Here is a 20344-nt window from a genome sequence, read left to right on the forward strand (position 1 = left end):
GACAGTGGGGACAGGCAACAGAAGTCCGTCGTTATCTATTAATACACTACAATAAAACAAACAAAAAAAATCTTTTTTGAAAAAGTAGTGATGTAATCTGATTCCAAAACAGTGAGTTGGTATAATGCTGTGCAGGTCGCCTCTTTTTCTGAGAGCGATGTGCTGTCATCAGGCCAAATTCAGACGACTCTGAAAGCGAGACGCCCACTCGCTTTGCACTCACGGTGCAGCGATGACACAACCTAAAGAGGCTGTTGTGCATCATTCCTGATGGCACGGATTTCCGGCTCCGAGAACCGTTTTTCTTTTAAAAGCCATAGCTTCTTCATAATTTCCTCATTTAAACTAAACCAATACTGAGAAAACCTTAAAAGGCTGAGCTATCAGAGCGAGACGTCACTTTGTGTTCGTAGATGCAGGCACCTCGGTGTTAATAATAGCCTCTATTGGTGGAAAATTAAACACTGATTTTTCATTTGAGGAGGTTCGTGTGAGGGTTTTAACACTCGTGTTCCGAACAGGAAAAAAAACAAAAAGCATTTATCACCAGTGCTGTAAGTCTTCTTTCTGCTCTCCACACACAGATTCATGATGTGATATAAAAAGAAGATTTAGCTGCTCAGTCTTTTCATCTAAAACCCACTTTATTGGGGGATAATTTGTTGAGGAAATTGTTCCTGGGAGCCAGGGGTAACCATGTAAACATATCCATCTGTGTCTTAGTTACATATAAATCTGTTCATTTCAATGTTTCTTAAAAATTCCAATAAGACATTAAACATGTGAAATTGAATTTATGTGCTATGAGGCGAGTGCACAACCATATACAGTATGTTGTACTAAGGAACGATAATTATAGCAAATATAGCTATTTGCTACTGAAATGGTTGCAACACAGTAAGTCAGTTAACCTTTTCTTGTAACAGGATGACTTGTCAGGACCCCCCCCCCACCCCCACCCCCCACCACCCCTCCTTCAACTATGCACACAACAAGAACTGACTCATAGCACATCCAATTTTATATACCATAGACCTTCATCTTATGCTGAAGTGCAATGTGGTTACCATGACAACTGGGATGTGTTTTAAGGTGATGTTTGGGAACACATGGATGATTTACTTCAACACTGATTTCAAAAACAACATGAGACAAAGTCATAAATCTATCCTCTTCTTTTTTTTCCCTTCTTTTAGACACGGTTCCCAGATAGCATACACATTTAGGATTTTTTTCTAATTTAATTCATATGAAAAAAACAAAAAACAAGATTACAATATGATGAGATGACTTTTTAGACATGTTCATTTTTGGCGAGTGTGTTTATCAGGACTTCCTTATTTCACAAAGTTTTAAATGGACATTATGTCAAAACAGACATTGATATCCTCTCAGATCAAAATGCGTTTTATGATCCACCCGCTTGATAATTGACATTTACAATAGACACATTCAAAAACATGTTCAAACGTGTGCATGGAATTTATCACTGTAGGTCTATTTTATTTACAATACGACTGCAGTACTGAACTCTCTGACCTCTTTCCATTGATCCATTGATCACAGTTCAATCAATAGACTTCCATTCATGGGATTACAGTCTTTTAATTTCTTTCTGTCCTCTTGAGTCCGCCATGAACTCAATCTCCATCCTGATCACAGAATACAACTGTGAAATAAAGCAAATCAAACATTTCTGAGCTCGATTGTCCTCCTCAGAATTCAAATCCGAGCGTCGACGCACAGACCATGAAGGCCGACAGGTCAGAAAGTGAATTAACTGGTTTCAGGTGAAGCAGAACATGTGACATGTTGATTTAATTAAACTGAAGTCCTTTCTTCTCCTCCCTCAGCTGCGCCAACAACTCACTGAGTTACACGCCGACACACACGACTCTTTACAACATGTCATTAAACCTGGATGGACTGCAGGACCGCCATCGATCAGAAATCCTTCAACAATGCATTGAAACATTGACATCTGAGCACACAAGGTTTATTGCAACAAGTCACTCTAAAGCAAAGTGGTGATTCTGTATTCTGCAGGGGAGAAATACCAGCAGGCAGTGTGTGCCGCCGTCACGTTTGAGAGTGCGGTGGACTTACTTTACAACCTGGCCGACTCGGAATGTGTCATCCACTGCCTAAAGCCTGTTTTCAAAATAAACATGCGTGACCTGCACAACCTGCAAATATCAAGTTTGGGCTCCAGAAAAAACACAAGTGTGCAAAAACCTCATAGAAATATTTCAGTAATGACAATCATAAATTTCAAATAGCAGATTGAATAAAGTCAGGGAACAGGAGCGGGAAGAGTTGTACCTGTTTTATCATATACTATAATGTCTGTCGTGTCAGGGCCAACAAGGCCTCACCAGAGCTGTCTTACATGGAAATTTACACCTAAAATATTCTCTGCCTTATTATCCAGCTTGATATATTCAACATAAATGTCACATAAATCGATACAAGACTTTATGCTGTGCATGCCAACTGTAACGCACTGAGCAAGAAGCTCTAATGAGTTGCATTCACTATATCACTTTTACCTACAATATCCATACACTTATGGATATTCAACACTGCCTTAGGGTTAGGGTTAGGGTTCAGGGTCGCCAGAGCACTAACCACTGAATTACAGTGTGCCATAGCTAAATGCAGTGAGAACATTCACGTCGCAAAAAAACTACAAGAAAGAAAGCATGCTGACAAAAGTAGTTGTTTCTGAAAATCAACATCTTTCTTTCTTTCTGACTGTCTGTCTTTCAGGAATGTGAGTAGTTTTCTTCTTGAGTGATAAGCATTAAGAAAAGTCTCAGACCAATTGCCCAAAGCATAAATTGTTCAGACCTTAAGTCTATTTCAAAAATGAGGATGAATCCCTCATGAGTGAATCGCACTGTATCTAAGGGCATGTAATAAATGAACTTTGCACTGAGCTCCAGGCAAAAAAAGAAAATAATAAACGGCAATGAAAGGAAATATCAAAAAGGCATCAACAAAAGCAGCAGAAGCCGACACGTGTAACCCAGTGACTGGCACTGTGTGTTGAAGGGTGTTAAGATATCCGATAGTTTTCTTACAATTGCTTTTATTCACGATAACACTTTAGTTTTTCAGCCATGGCTCAGGCGTGTGTGAGTTTGTATTGACTGTAATTCCATTTTTACAGCTTGTTCTCCATTTCCAATCCCTCTCTTCATTTGTTATTCACTTCTCACCTTTTTTCTTTGAAATGCCAGAAAGACAGGAGGAATAAAAGCAAATCGATTGACCTTCATGAGGGGGAAAAAGAAAGACAGAAAGAGACAATTTGCTCTTTACATTTTCACCTCAGTGCATCATGTCAAGGGGCAAGTCCTCAGTCAAAAATAATTACTGAAGCTTTAAAACACACGATCACAAGACAGACTTACACAGATGTTTTTTAATTTGGATATTATTTTGAATTATTTCAAGTTGTCATGTGATTAAACTTGAAAGAGTTGTTTCACGTGACCAACCAGCCCCAAAATGAACAAGAGGAAAAAAAAAACCCCTCTAATAACCAAAGTGCAAAAACTGTAAATAACATGTGGCTCAGGGGGATGAACGCCAGGCCTTTGAAGGCACCGCCGTTAACCTCTGACCTTTGTACCTCTCTTCTCCCTGTGATGAGAATACAGTCTGGCTTTTCTTGGAATTAGGAGACACGTGGTTCTTGGACAGCGAGAAAGCAAAGGTCTGACTGAATTATGCAACAGTCTTATTACAGATTTGTTAAAAAATTTACCAGAATTTTTGGTATATGTAAATAACAGTAGTAACAAGTGATAATAGGTCAAGAAAAACAATACATTATTTTCCAAGAAAAGTAGAGTTAAACTGCTGCATTTTGCTTTACAGTAGGAATATTTTAGTTATTGATTAAAATCTAATAACTTTCCAAAATATTACTGATGTCAAGGTGATTGATTTGTGGTCAGTACTGTTGCAGTGCTCGTAATGAGCAGCTGCTGGTTAGATTAGAACCAAGATGGAACAAAGTAACTCAAAGTACGTTTTTATAGTTCTCACTCTCTCACGCCACTGACGGCTCGCCACACTCCAGCTCCCTCAAATACCCGATAGACTTCCAAAGCCTGGACCCAGTAACGGCAATATCAACGTTTGTTTTATTTGAGTTAATAACAAAAAAAAGAAGAAAAAAAAAGAAGCATTGACGAAAAAAAATTGGAAGGACAAATTCAAAAATGTGTCATGTTTAATCCTTGTAGAAATTATGTTTTTTTTAGTAATAAATTGTATATGTATTTGTGGGATGAGCAGCAGTGCTGTGTCCTTCACAGATATTGCGCAATTTAAGAGAAATGTATAATTCATCTCTTAGAAACTGCAAAATTCAATTAAATTGGTTGCTGACATTGAATGCAGCTCCACTTTTCCAAGTAACAACCTACGGCTTTACGTGAACACTTGAGAGCAGTCACTGCTACACAAGTATTACCAAAAAGAGGACGAAAGGAGAGGCAATCAAGGGTGGAATTTCCTCCCCTAATAGCTGCCCTTTCATGAGTGCAACCATTTAATGTCTCTTTAATGTGATTAATTATGCCAAGACTATTTATACGTGTTTTCTTGCTTGTGCTGTGAATTTTTCTTTAAGTCGCTTCTTCCTCTTTGTATCATTATATATGGGTGACAATTGCCTCCAGTCTCTGGTGTGACTCATCCCCCGCTCTGGAGTTCACATGTTTATCATTATTAAGCCATTTATGGTTATGATCAAATAATAATCCTACAGTCCAAATAGCTAATATTTGACGTTGCGTTTACATTGTGTCTGCAATACAAACATGTATATTTTGTGAGTTCAGATGTGTCTATCACTCTGTTAAGTGCAAGGTTGTGGGTTTGCTCACTCATCAATCCCAGGTCATTGAGCAAGACACTGAAGCCTCAATGGATGGCCTGCATGGCGGCCGTTTGAACCACAATGTAAATCACTTAGGGGCTACTGAAGCAGTTAAAACACAGGGGTGAATTCAGCATTCCACCCAACGTCAGCTGTGATTGGCTCACCAGCTGACCCTCACCCCAGTATAGATAAATTAGAATAGAATACCAGTCGAGGCATAAAGTCACTACCTTTAAATTATTTTGTCACTCACTCGTGTTTTTTTTTTTTTCTTTCTCCAATCTCGATCTAAATGTAAAGTGTCCTGAGATGACTATAGCGTGAAGCCTCAATGACTGAATACACACCAAAGAAAATACAGAAGTAACAACTACATCTGAGTGTCAGATAAAAGACAAGAGAGTGAGAGACAGTGAAGGAGAGGGTGGAGAGGCAGCAGTGGAGAAAGAACTACAGAAGGACAAAAGTAATCAGCAACGACATGCAATCATCTGGGTGACAGTCTGTAGTTGAAGGCTTGCCATTTCAATGTTGATAAATGAGATGATTGACACTATACTTGGTGTCCTTTGTTTTCTTCTACCAAGGTGTGTGTGTGTGTGTGTGTGTGTGTGTGTGTGTGTGTGTGTGTGTGTGTGTGTGTGTGTGTGTGTGTGTGTGTGTGTGTGTGTGTGTGTGTGTGTGTGTGCGTTCACACCCAGGTGGCAGACAAACAACTGCCAGAGGTGGAAAACTCTTCTGAACGCCATCTTTTTATTCCTTTTTAATAATATTCAGTGTTATGATCCACACTTAATCATGCAATAGCAGTGATACTTTATTTCAGATTTCATACTTTATTTAACATCAAAGGACAAAACAGAGTTTAATTGTGGAAGTATTTTGATGTCTAATCTTTGTGTTCTTGCAAATTCCACACAAAGGTGTGTCAGAAAACTGAAAAATAGGTGCGCCCCGCACGTGTATTCGAATGTTTATTTATACTTCATTTGTATCGAGTACGATTTTGAATTACTTTTCTTGAATAAAACATTAAACATGTTTTTGCCTTTATTACAACTGGCTACAAGAAGTTGGAGAATTCCCCATGAAGAATTGGGAGACCAGCGATGCACACACTTGGCAGGGTGCCAGTTCATCACAAAAAGAAGCAGACGATCACACGAACACGCAAAATGGGCACGAGCCCACAAGCCAAGATGAAACCCATGCGGACACATGGAGAACATGCAAAGTCCACACAAACAAGCCTCAGAAACAAACCCGCTTCTTCTCACTATGAGGCGAGAGTGCAACCCACTACTCCACCATGCCGCCCTCAAAATAAAACATAGGTCGCAATATTACAATTGTGTCTATTTTTCTTTTTTTCTTTTACTTTTTAAAGGATGACGTTTTTTTAAGAATCAGAAATATTTGGACAGTCGGAGTCGAGTACTCACAGTGAGCTGGGCCGGATCTGACGGCTCTCCTGCTCGCCGTCGTTGCTGGTCAGACTGTGTCTCGGAGTGCGACTTTGGCTGCTGCTGCTACTGCTGCTGCTGCTGCTGTTGCAGTTGGCCGTGGAGGAAACACCTTGTTGTACATCAGTGCCTGCAGTGTTGACCACACTGTTCCGTTTTTCACCTACAAAATAAAGAGACCAAAAGCTCAACTGTCTGCATGCAAACTGATTGCATCCATGGTGTATGTATATTCAGTATTTGTTTGAAACAGGGAAGAGTTGGGATTTTATTCAAAAAATAAATAGGACAAGGGGATGGAGAAAGCCATGATGTCTTTCAGCTCACCTTTCTGGGAATGTGTTGGTGTGTGGAAGAGAGTGAGAGGCCTTTCACTGCAGGATGGGGCTTTGCTCTCAGTGCTTCTCCTCCTCGACTGGTTGAGTTGCATGTTGGTTGAACCGCCTGCGGAACTCGGTACGTCCCTGAATATCTGCACAAACAAGACAGTCAGGTTAGAGCACAATCAGGCGGGACAATGGCACACAATAAATTCATGTTATTAAAAATAGCAGCAGGCGCAGTTCCAAATGTCTAAAAACAAGTGCACTGAAGAGGCACATGCAAAACCTAAGTGAGCAGCGGCACTCACAGATGCAGCTTCTTCAGCTAATTTAACAAATTCAATAAAGCTGAAGACGAGACTTCAGACAGCGAATTCAATAATGAGTAACAGAATTACCAACCAAAATCATCTATGGTAGTAAAAACGTAAAGCAGCAGATGATTCCTAAAATATGGGATAAATCATGGGATAAACATTAACAATATGTTGTGTGGCTCTGGTCTAATTCAAGAACAGTCGAGAAATAAAAAAGACAAAACACAGAGTACCAAGTTAAATCCGCCCACAAGTAGTTCAACAATTCACATCGCCCCTTGATAAAAATCCTCTTTGTGTTGCTATTGTTTGTTTTACACAACTGACTTTGCTCAGCTCTTATTAGCCTCTTATTCACACAGCACATGCTTCTCTGTATTCACACACAATTTTATATCTGCAGCTCGGGTTAACAGGCAGAATAACACGAAACATACAAATAGTTTAATCAAATCCTTGTCACCCGGCTTACATAACAGATACAATGGTTCCATATTGTTTAATCACCCACTGGCAAGGTTTTATTAAAGAGTCAGTGCGACTCTTCCATATCATTTTACTCTTATTTGTTTCAATTTTACACTTGAAGGAGAGACTGCTGCTTTCTGTGAACCCTAAAGAAAGCAGAGCATCAGTATCTGCATGCTGATGATTGTTTCCACACCTACTTCTCCAGTCTGTGAAGTAATTGCATGCAGAAATAACAGGTGTGGCATGTATACCATTTGTCTGCGTCTAATTGTTTCTTTCAGTTTACGACACACAATGCAACTGTCAGCTTGTTGCCATGGTGACATTTGTAAGCAGCTCGGCCTGCCAATAAGCTGCTTTGAACTGCAGAGGGAAGTGGCTTTGAAATGTAAGGATGCGCATTTGCAGCGAGGGTGTGAGTCTGTGTCTATCAGGTGGGTCTTCAAAATATGATTATGCACATCAATTGTTGTTATTAAGCACAATTACACAAAGTTACATCCTCATGGCAAAGCTGAGGGGGATTGCTTTAATGCTCAGCTGCCATGCTCTGTTTGAGGTTTTTATTTGCAGAAACGCCGCCTCTCACTCTCTCGTGATGCTCAATGAGGATCTCCACGACAATGTTCTGGAACTTGATGTCCATGATGGCCGCCACCGTCTCCTCCTGAGGACGAAGCAGAGTGGGTCCGAATACCACACCCAGATTGGCCGTGGTCATCAGGTTCTGCTGGTGGTGACTGGCCACGCTGTTGAGGACAGCACAAACAGTTATTGCACATAAACAAAGACATTTAAAAAAAAAGCCCTGTACAAATTGCACTTCCCTATATTTAAAAATGGAGATAACAGAGGCCCATAAGGTGTACAACTCAGAAAGATGAACTCTGTGACCCCTAGGCTTTACAACCTACAATTTTACTGAGGCAACGTGTATATGTATCCTTTAAGCCCGGGTGCTGCACGTGTGTCAGTTTTCCTCAGGACATAAAACAAATACTAAAATGTCTTCAGGGTGCATCTTCAAAAGGTGATGTTTTTTAACGGTACTGCAAATTCAAACACATATTTGCATCCCAACAAACCCTAATTGTTTACAATTACATCAGCAGAACAAGAATGGTTGAAACAGAGTGAGGAGAAAGAAACACAAAGAGCGAATATTAATGTTGATTCACACAACGTTTAACATAAAAAAACTACACTTAATGAAACAAACACATTAATAAACTTTTTTATCAGGATAACATTTTTTAATCAAACCTCATCCAAATCTTTCTCAAAATTCATAACAAATCGTGCCGTTTCACGATAGGTAAAGAGTAAAAATAGTATTTATGTCAATATTACTTAGACTTTGATGGCAATAGCACAGATATCAATGAATAACAGTGTGTGTTAGTGCAGTAGACACACAAATAGTTGATGAATGGCCAGAGATAAGATTGTGAGAAATGGCTCACTTTCTCTGTTTATGTAGTCTAAGTACTGTACATTGCAAATATGTTTTAACCATACACGCATGCCTGTGTAGCTGAAAGGAGTAGACACCACCAGGACAGTTGAAAGTTCCAAAACGTGACCACCTTCTCCATTGTGCAAACCCCATTTAGTATTTACTGATGTTTTCACTTAATATATAACAGAGCTTCTTTTCTACTTCATGATCTGAATGCTGTTGTTTGAATGGACATGTTGGGTGTGATGTATTAAATCTTATCTCATCCCCACAGAAAGAGACGGACAGCTGAGGTGTGCTGTGATCCATTCATTCTACCTATAAGCCTGTGGTGATGATGATGTCCGTCAGCAGGTTTAATCCACTAAGCCCCAGGTAAATACGCTCAGATCCTCAAAACGGCTGCATATGCGCTCGCTTTCATGCGGCATAAACATGTCTGATGTCCTATTTGTCACAGATTGTATCATGACGCTGCCATTGAGGCACGGCCTGACAACCCCGAGGGACATAGATGTGGGTTTAGACTAAAAAAACACAATGCTCGTCAGGCGCTTGACAAGAATAATTACATATGTCATGCCTTGCCCCTGTGTTTTCTTATTTGCTTATGTGCTGCAGCAGCTTGCAGTTATGTAACTGAAACCGCGTTTTTACCCTCGCATTTTCCTACCAATACAATATGAAGTGTTGCATTTTTATGTCCATAATAGAAAGACAAAAAGGTTTTATAAGGTTTTATAAGATGAGACTTTCCAGAATGTTATAGTCTGTTCATCAGTACGTGCCTTGCATAAATGTTCTGAAGCGAAACACTGCATCCCAATCAGCTCAAAGGGTGAGATGCATGAAATTATCGACCAATAAAAATAAGGACTCATTTAAGCCTTGAAATTAATTACATATCTTTGTTACTTCAAAACTACTTTGAAGATTTATTACGTGTCTTGTTGTATAATATTCTTTTAACAGTAAACATTATTTGATTTCATACTGAATTTTAAATTTAATTCACTTCCTTTCATAATTTAAGGAATTGAAATTGAAAGGGAAATTATGTGCAATTTTAACCAGACAATGAGACATCTTTTGAGCAACAAATCACTGGATTTGCTGTGACTCGGGCATCTACAGAAAAAGCTGTGTTTGCCCTCTAACCCCTCTTTCCATTGAAGGGATAAGTCGGGAAATAGATTTAGCTCGGTGGCTGCCGGATGAGTTTCTATTTTCAGTACACACTGCATTAATGCATGTGGTCAAGAGATTACATTCGGCACTAATCTTTTTCGAGGGATGGATGACAACAGCAATCAAGCAGAGGAGTGTGTTGATGCATTATGCGGACAAAGAAAAGAAGAATAAAAAGAAAGGAAGTGAGATTCAATGTGGAGGGGGCATAAATGAATCCAGTCCTGCTTCCAAAGTATGCATATCCGTAGTTGCAAATGTGTCCCAGCATGTGAGTAGGTTGTACGTCTGCTCACTTGGCGAGGTGTTTCATCAGCAGCTCCAGCATCTGCTTGTTCTTCTCAGGTAGTCGATGCACAAGAGCATGAACTTCTGTCACCCGAGCCTCGGGGTTATCCATCTCTGGAAAGACCAAAAAAAGAAAGAAAGAAAGAAAGAAAGAAAGAAAGAAAGAAAGAAAGCAAGAAAGAAAGAAAGAAAGAAAAAAAGAAAGAAAGAAAGAAAAAGAAAAATTGTTTTAAGAAACAAAAAGTTGCATTACTTGAGATTAGATTTTTTTTTTGGTTTGTTTGTTTTCTCATGACAGTGAGATGAAGAGGTGCAACATACAGAAAGGCCAGCGTGGTACTTTAATCACACAGCTACTGCAAAGTGGGAAAGGCTCCATGTCTTAGTAGACAAGCACAGCAGACAGAGTCGTTGTTGATGAAGTACTATAATAAGTCACGACTGAGGAGCCAGTCAATAGGGAGATGACAGCAGACTCACATTAGATCAACCCTGGGGCCCTGGCTGTCAGCGCCAGGCAATACGCAACATCTCATATCAAATGCATTTTCTTAATAATGACTAAGGTTTGTGCACTCTTGCACACATACGGAGAAAAGAACACTGAAAAACAAAAACACATAAGCTGTCACTCACGCAAACATGTGCCAATCACTTCAATGTGTGTGTCCAGTACAGCTGTTTATTACTTGTTATGCACGCACATCATGTTGGAGCAGACACCCTGCTCTTTTTTGCACACATCAAGTTAGACAACAGCACAACGACAGGAATGTTTGTCGATTAATATTACAATTCGCACACTGCATTAAATCAATCCAATCAATCCATATACACAAGAAGTTCAATAGGTTACAGTAAATTCAATAGAGATTGACATTCGTTAATACTTAACATGTTTCAGAAGAAGAAAAGATGAAAATTGCTACGGATTCATCACTAACTTCATGTCATGTATTTTGAGTTAACTGTGTAGTCAGATGTGTCTTAATCATGGATGCATTTGAGAATGCAGTGTGGTTTGATCGATTCAAAACTACTAAATGGAATCATAAGGCCGGCGAGCCAAATGTATAAATCAAATGAACATGTATGTACTTGATGAATTAATGTTTTATTTAACTAGGAGCTGTATATTTCAATGCATGGAGGCCAGACTTTTGGCCATATCCTTCTCCATTTTCAGTTACAATTTTAATCACTTTTTACAGACAAAACACAGAAATTCAAGACTGAAGTAACGTATTACTTTTTAATAAAGAGCATATTTTCCTAGTATGGTATATTATATAGTTTTCAGCTCCTAAAAATTGGAGTTGTATCTGTTTAATGTATTTCTTCAACCCTGCGGTCACATGATTATTTGGTCATGGCTGCGTAGTTCAGATTGTACACGGACGTGTTAGAAATCAGATAAAATGTGTATCTGAGTAAATTAAATGTCATCTTGCAGCATCAGGCTTTGAAAACACCAAGAGAAACTCAGTATTTAGTAAAACGTTAGTGCATGGACTTTTACAGAATTCAGCAAAGCAAATGCACAGACAACCCACATACAGTAAATGAAGCATGCATTACTATAACGGGCTTGCCACGTCTGCAGACTGTCGTCTGATCCTTCAACTCCAGAGCCGCCACTTTCTTATAATTTATTATTCATATTTCCTGGCTCCTACAGCATGTGCATTAGATCCCATGCCTCATCTTTAGCATGCTGCCTGGGCTCACAGAGCGGCTGGCAATATGCGTTGGATGAAGCAGTACTGCTTTGCTTTACAGTTTATTGACTGGAAACTTTTGGTTGTATTTTTCCACCAGCCACGCAAGCCGCACTTTACGACCGTGTTTGCACAGATGTAGCAAACACTTTGAGAGTACGCCTAAAATATGGAGGCTGCTGCAAGAAGAAGCTACAAACACTAAAACGAGGCTCCGTTAAAACACATCCTTAACCCGGAGGCACCGAGGCTCTAACACAGCAACTGACTGTCTTACAGTTGCTGCTAGAGCCAACTGTCAAGACATTCTCACAGGGCCTAATTATGGATGATATTATTCTATACTTGTATATAGTTATAATGTCCGTTCATATTCAGTCCTTCCTTTCCTTTTCACCACGTTGATAGCAGCAGTGGATAAAATGACTGAGAACACCGTGCGGTCACAAAGTTTCCTTTAACTTTATCACAGACTTTGAATTTGAATTGACAGCACAGCATGAAGACATACATCCATTCATCTATTAATCATTTAGAACTACCAATTAAATGCATGTCAAATGTATGTTTTTGGATTGTGGGAGGAAGCTGGAGTACCAGGAGAAAACCCACATGCAAACTTGCATCCTCACTGTGAGGCAACTGCACTAAAACACTCTGAACTCTGTGGCCCGCGCAGTCTACAATCATAGTCTAAAGTTATCATCCCCCCCATAAATGCAATTCATCAGAAACTTTAACTTGCCTCAGTCAGACTTGGACCTACAATGAAAATATGGAAAATATGTAGTCAGGTCAGCTCGTATATAAGAGTAAATGTTATTTATACAATCGCAGGTGAGAAGGAATAAAAAAAGGAATAAAGAAAAAAACTCAGCAGTTTCAAAGCAGCCGTCCACATCAGCACTTGTGCTCAGTTCAAGTGAATTCAGGTGACACATATCTTCCCTCCTCTGATTCTCATCTTTCTTTCTTTCACACTAATCCTTTTCCCACACCATTCCCCCCTTTTTATTCTTCCAGCCCACGACCGCGGTTTTGTGGCTGAACCCGACACCTAAAATGAAGTTGTGTCGAGGCCGGAACTTGAGGAGGGAGGGAGAGGTGATGCGTGAGCTGGAAGGAGGAGTAGAGGTGAAAGGGAGGACGAAAAAAAAAAAAAGGGAGGGGCTGGAAAACAGAGTTCCCACGAGGACGCGATCCTCACATGACACTGCTGTTGCGCAATATTTCACCTCAAACAAAAGAATACAAAGGCTTACTAATAGACCTGTTTTCCTGCAAATTTGAACTCACGCACAAGCTCACAACATGCAAATGCACATAGTTGAGAGGTGATGTGAACGCAGAGGCATGCTTAAGTACAATACGTGTATAAAGAAGGCTGTGCCAATGATCAACTTATGATTGTTGCTAAATTATATAATTTGATATCTAACCGGAGACTTTAATAGATCTGACGAGCCTTAATTATGTTTCTCCCTTGCTTTCCATTCGGCCACATTATGAAGCCATTTAATACAACAGAGACAAACTGTCATTACGCCGAGTCCTTTCCTGGCACAGCTCAAGTTTCGAGAAGATCAACAACCAGAAAACAAGCACGAAAGGTCACTGACACCACCGTTCAGTCCAAACTGGGCTGCATTACACTACATGGCTTATTAGCTTTCTATAGGAACCCAAAATGTGAAACACAGAGAAAACAAGAACCGTGACAACTTGAAGCCAGGCGAAACAGGCTGAACCCATCTGAAGCAGATCAACCAACGCCAGATGAAGATTCAAACAATCAAAGGCTGGCGGATACACTTGCAAAGTCTGTACTTCATAGTCTAAATCAATTGGAGATTGCTATCGTTTACTTTGTAGCCTAGCAGCCACACGAGATGAATCTAAAACATCAAAATGATTTCAGTATCTGCTGGAGGGTTTGTGTGTATTTTTAATTAAATAATTTATCCAGGGTCCATGATCCACACCATCAGGTGCCGTTACATGAAAAGACAAATTTTGTAGCTGCTGTCCGAGGCAACGCATCTCAAAACAAGACGTTTCTTCTCGATTCTCTCTTTCACGTCAACTTCTCAAGCTTTTCCCTTTTGAGTTGAAGTATTGGATACTCAGGGGAATATTATTAGGTTTTTTTTCTTTTCTTTCTTTTTTTTAATAATTTTTTTTATTATTTGAAAACTCCAAAAACAAGTCAGAGGCATCGCACAAGCAGGGCACTAAGAAGGATCAAGGTCATGAGAGCAAATGAACAGACAGAGGCATCCTGGAGGGACGATGGGTGTCGAAGCAAGCTGAAATACCTATTTTCAGTGCAAGAAATGTGCAGATTCACAAGAAATGTGCAGATTCTGTGAATCTGCACATTTCTTGTGAATCTTGTGAATCTGCACATTTCTTGTAAACCACATGCTTCATGCTTGTTTAAGAGTATAGAGTTGTATTTATCTGTGACCAAAGCAACATTTAAACAACCCCAAACAGTCGCCTCAACATACATTAGAGAAGCAAATGAGGTGCGTAAAAGGAAAATACTTACTGGCGGCTTTGATGAAGCTCCTCTGATATTGGTATGTCATGAGAGGCGCAGGCAGCATCCTGGAAACACAGCAGACTGAGATGTCAGGTGGAGAATATCAGCTTGGAAAATAGATCAAGAGTTCAGGGTTGGCTGCTTTGGGAATAAAAAATAAAAAAATCTATAAATCTCAGATAGTTCTGTATGAGCGATCATCAAACTATGTTCTCCTTTTCATCCCCCCCCCCCCCCCCCCCCCCCCCCCCCCTCAGTCATGCCTGCTTCCACAGCTGGACAGGATTTTGTTCACTGCTGCCTGATGAGCGTAATGGCTCCTGCTGGCTCTCAATGAGGCCTGGCCTGATGTCTTGATGCTATAAATGAGTCTATGTGTGGTCTGCGAGAGAGTGGACAGCAGGTGTTTCAGTAAATCTCTCCATTAATGTACCACGTGTGAACGTGCGCCAACGTGTCTGCGAATGTTTGTGTACATGAGCTTTTGTGTTGTGCACAATGTATATTCATCAATGTACAGCAGACTGAGCACAGCGTGAACAACACTGCTTCTCCCCTCTTTTTTTTTTTTTTTTACACGTGTCGCTTCATTTCCCTGGCTTTCCACTATCCATATACTTCCTATCATGATCAAATAAAAGAAAGGCTTCAGAAACTCTTTTGACCATGGGAACATTTGCAATGGGGAAAAGCAACTGTGAGTTAAAACGCAGCTGATGAAGATGTGTGCAGAGAACAACCTTTCCATTGGTGCACAGGCTTAAAAAAGCCTGCATAAAAATTAAAAATGTATGAAGCTGGATCGAGGCCAGAAGACAAAAATATGAAGTTATATATGCTTATTCAAGCATTGGTGGTGAAATGTGCAGAATAGGTCCTGTAATTTTATGAGAGTAATGCTTCAACAAAATGAAAAGGGTCAGTAAATTACAGGTCATTAAAGTCATGTGCACTCAAAGAATAATGTCAAGATTTTATGATGAATACAAAGAAAAAAAAATGCAATTTCTTTTTTTATTTTTCAGTAAATCATACAAACCTGAGATAGTGCTTGATAGCACTTGTTATTGTCTTTATCTCCCACTCGGGATTTTCCAGCTCTACATCAGCACAGGTTTTAGGATCTGGAGCACAAAAAGCACAGCAAAAATGGCATTTGCTATCGATTTTAATAAAGGCATTGATACAAACATCCTTTTCTGTGTGTTACTGTAATTACCCATAGCCAGACTGAGTAGTTTTTGTACTCTGGAGTTGACGCCAACAATTCTGTATAAGCCCTGCTCATCAATACCTGAAGGAGAAGAAAAAATAGCAGAAGTATTTATTAATCCTCATGAGTCAGCTGTAAAACTGCAACGCTCCCGCAACATTATGATTCTGACACAAGCTAAAAGTATAACATGTTCTTTAAATTTATAGAAGTTTTTCATTCTGGCTTCATAATTGTGTTGATCTATTTAACTTCTCCTATGTTACTGGGTTAGTTTAAAATGTTTAGCTTACGATTATTCCATTATTTTTCTATATCTGCAAGTATAAGCTATTCTCATTTACTGTTATATTATTCCTCTTTCATTGATTTGTTTTGTCCAACTGCTTCAGGTGTACATTGGTCACTACATTAATTAGCTTTATGCTATTAATTACATTGCTTGTATGAAAGTTTATGTTTCTGCGATTACATGCATGTACATTCATTTCAATTAAATTTTATTTTTATAGCATTGATTCAAAAATACTCGTCTTAACTCAACATATTGAAAAAGAAGCAACAATCCCACATGGGCAGTGACAAGGAAAAACTAGATGTTACTTGGAGGAAACCTTGAGTAGGACCATATTACAGGGTGGAGGCCATCTGCCTCCATCAGAGGTGTGAAAAACGCCTAAATCCACCTCGAGTGGGCCGGACCGGTAAAACAGTGCCACAATAACCTGTAAATTTAAACTTTGGTACTGTTGGTATTTTTTGTGGTGCAGAGTGTAACACATAAATGTTGGTATTTTTGCGATTCCAAACACATAGTACTGGGAATTATTATAATCTCACCTTCTGGTGCAACGTACAGTAAAATGTCCAAAAATGTAAATAAATGGGAAACGTAAAGGGAGGCGATGCACTGTTCTGTACAGAAAGGACCCTGAGATCCCGGTCTCAAGCCGGGGATCATTTCACTGTGAGGCAAGAGAGCTAGGTGATAAGCACCATGCGGCCTAGTGCAATACTAAACATCAATTAATGATTGATAATAACCAATCATGTCAATAAAGCCACCTGCTATGGAAAACAGGCAGTTTGAATGGAATATTTGAAATTAGCACCAAAGTAAGGACTGGTCATTAAAATTAAGTGCAACACTTGAGTAAACTTTGAAATTTCATGTCAACAGAACAGTGACACATCAGATTATCTGGAGTTAATTAATGGCGTGCAGCTTATGCAGCCTTTTTTAATTGATTTGACATCAGTGAATAACTGCTGCCGAAAACATATAACATACATTGACTGCTGCTCATCATTTTGAGGAAAAAAAAACAAAGGGTTCAGACATATAAACTGTGATGCTTATTTCGATAATGTGAGCTCCACATTACATTGAACCCAAAATAGTATTAAAAGACATCCTTTTCTTGTAATTTAGACATGTTCCCACATGAAAAGAATAATCCTGGAGATCTGGTACACAGGGCCGTCACAATATAAATGTGTCTTCTGATGCGATGAATAGGTACAGAGTGTGCAGTAATGGATGCTCTCAGTCCCGCAGATAAAAACATGTAACGATATTGTGGACATGTGGACCATTACTACAGCATTTCAAAGAATCTCTGGAGAGGCATGTCCAGATACATCTGAGAATAACATGCTCAGGGGTCACAAGTTTAAACCCCAACCATTATATATTTCCCCATCCCAACTGTGAACCTGCAGCAGCTGGTGCAGTGCATGATATTAACTTTATGTTTATGTGCTGTATTAAAGCCTCCATTGAGTCAACAAGCTGTTGCAGTGCTTTCTATTTAACTATTGTTAATACAATACAATCTCATTTGCAACCGTCAGATTTCAGACTAATTGTCCAGAAAAAAATAGCATATGCATTTACTGTACATTCAGTTTTTATTGTTTTCAATTTCCAATTTCCTCTTGAGTGAGCTGGAACGTTAAAATAGTGCCCTAATAACCTTTAAATGTAAATGTTAAAGTTGTTTTTGTTGAAGTGGCACAAAGTATACATGACAACAAACCATTATGTCCGAAAGTGACTACAATCTCGACATAAAGCCCATTTTAATGAAGCCTTCTGGTGAAAAATAAAGTGAAATATTCAAAATACTTGTCTTATAAGTGCTGCATTATGCGTCTTTTAAATCGGAGCCTAAACTGGCCCACGGCCTCATGTTTGACACCCATGTACTAAGTCTTCCCAGCACAACTACATCCATTATCAAAATCTCTATAGTAGGAAGAGCATGTACCAATTAAAGGCCCAGATTTTAAATCAGGCTCGTAATAAACTATAATGTTCTTATGTTTGTTTTCTCTCTTTTTAATGAAAACATTCTACATCTTTTCTAGATTATAGTGCCTCTTGACTTATTTTCCTGATCTCATATTTTAGTATTTTAAGTTACATTTCTATTATATATTATAATATTTTATTACAGTATCTTATCTTAATATTCACATTTGATTAATGTCCTTTTCTGACTGAGAGGTTTCAGATGTGAATATATTCAGTCTTTTTTGCTTGAAGAATAGGTGTAGTCCTTGTGTGTGTTAACTCTTTGTTTTTCTTGTCTAAAATATTCCAGACAAGATTAAAAAAAACACAGTACCTCGAGTGTCCACTGCATAGATAAATTTCTTCATCACATTGAATCCAATGACATCCAGGTGGGCCACTGATGGAGAGGGAGAAAGACAACATGAACATGAACCAACTATTAGTTTGAAATTTGCTTCATTACACATCGTTCAAATCCTGTCAATATCAGAAGAAAAGAAAAACATATGCATCTGAAAGTCACAAGACAATAACAACCAATATTGCAGCCTTAATTCTCCAATAGACACTATTTGAAATATGCAAAATGCAATGATAAGAATGTAAATATGACTTTTATTTGGCAAAATGTGTTGAATGTAATTAGTCACTCAGTAGTATATAAATCATAGCTGAGAAAATACGAGTCACTGGACAAATTGCTCACTGGATTTCTGTCAAAGACTCATAACACACTAGTGAGCACCAGCGCTGTACTGCATAATTTATTGCATGCAATTACATAATAATGACTGAAAATCTAATTACTAATGATACTCACTTCCTTCGGCCTGGTTGTCTTTGTTGAGATTGTACACCTGCAAACATCAACGTTTAGTGATTTACAGTGTTTACAGTTAGTATACAGGAGATTCACATTCAAACACTTCTGACATACAGCACCACAAAATAAACAAAAATGGCATATCGATTGCGTACCTCAGCAGTCTTTGGGAATTTTAGCTTTAGTTGGCAAATTTTGATTAGGTTGAGCCATGTGTACACTTTATTGCCAATGATTTTATTTCAATTCTTAAATTATATTGTGCAAAGCAAATTCAGACACACGGCATGAAAAAAACAACAACTGTGCAAACTCTCCTACACTTGATGTTGTCATGCTATAAAACCTAGCAGAAGCTCAAGGAAACCCCTGGTTGATAGTGATGCTGGCAACACCTAAATCTGCTAGCTATCGCTGCCTTCCTGCTGCAAACTAATCTTTCCTGGAGGCCAGGATTTGCAGCACACTTCAGTCTCCTTTGAGAATTTTCTCAAAATGACAAGATGACGAAGGAGAGTAATTGTGTGAAGAGTAATATTAACAGTCAATTACCAGCTACTTATGTCTTTAAGTGATCACTTTTTACTTTAAAGCAGAGCTTTTATCAGCAGTTTTTTTTTTAAATCATTTTCCACCATGTAAGTGTTAAATGGTGCTGATCTATGCTTGTTTTTCCATATTTAGTCTTAATTTTCCCTTCACGCCGACATCTGTTGCGATCGTCAACTGTGGGTTTCCAACAGTTATTTTAAGTTTTCAAGTTAACGCAGGCTTTAATGTTATGAATACCAATCTTAAACTCATGTGGCTGAAAAGGAGAACAAAGTGAAAACAAAAACCATCCACATTTCAGTTCCAAGAAGACATTTCTAAGGAAGCACTTTTCCTCGCCTGTTAATGGGCACACATCTGCCATTATAGAGCAGGAACGCTGCTTTTCCTGTCACGATTTTCTGACTTAATATATGCTTACCGCTATTTTCAACCTTTCAGATTAGTAAATGCATTTATCTGTATTGTGGCAAACTCAGAATACTAAGTTATTGTGATTTTGAGTTTGCCGTGTTGTTACATTTTGTAATCGTGTACAGTGTGATCATCTCACTGCAAAAGTAATGCACCTAAGGGTACAAATAAAGACACCTGAACCTGTATCACATAGGCTTTACTGGAGTCCAGCAAAGAATATACATTGCGTGTGACTTACGGAATGATATTAGAAGCTGTCACATGCAGGATGCAGTAATGGTAGCCTTCTGCCACTTATAGTATAATAATGCCTTTCTGTGTATGGGTTCACATATATACGAGGGCAGGAAGCTCTTTGCAGCTTTCTGAAT

The 20344-nt window shown here is 38.9% G+C and overlaps 1 protein-coding gene across 1 annotated transcript in view; it reads right to left on the minus strand.

The window, feature by feature from the left end:
• The window catches only part of LOC308139051 (rho GTPase-activating protein 26-like), a 75188-nt gene that overhangs the window by 4561 nt on the left and 50283 nt on the right, over positions 1-20344 (minus strand). Inside the window, exons 12-20 of the mRNA XM_080508373.1 lie at positions 19002-19038; positions 18513-18578; positions 15889-15963; positions 15709-15793; positions 14676-14734; positions 10415-10520; positions 8061-8220; positions 6688-6832; positions 6340-6523 (exon numbers count right to left, since the gene is read on the minus strand). Coding sequence (XP_080364499.1) covers positions 6340-6523; positions 6688-6832; positions 8061-8220; positions 10415-10520; positions 14676-14734; positions 15709-15793; positions 15889-15963; positions 18513-18578; positions 19002-19038 — 917 coding nt within the window. The remainder of the gene's footprint in view (positions 1-6339; positions 6524-6687; positions 6833-8060; positions 8221-10414; positions 10521-14675; positions 14735-15708; positions 15794-15888; positions 15964-18512; positions 18579-19001; positions 19039-20344) is intronic.

Source organism: Blennius ocellaris (assembly GCF_963422515.1).
Source record: "Blennius ocellaris genome assembly, chromosome: 14".
In the NCBI taxonomy this organism is placed as follows: Eukaryota; Metazoa; Chordata; class Actinopteri; order Blenniiformes; family Blenniidae; genus Blennius; species Blennius ocellaris.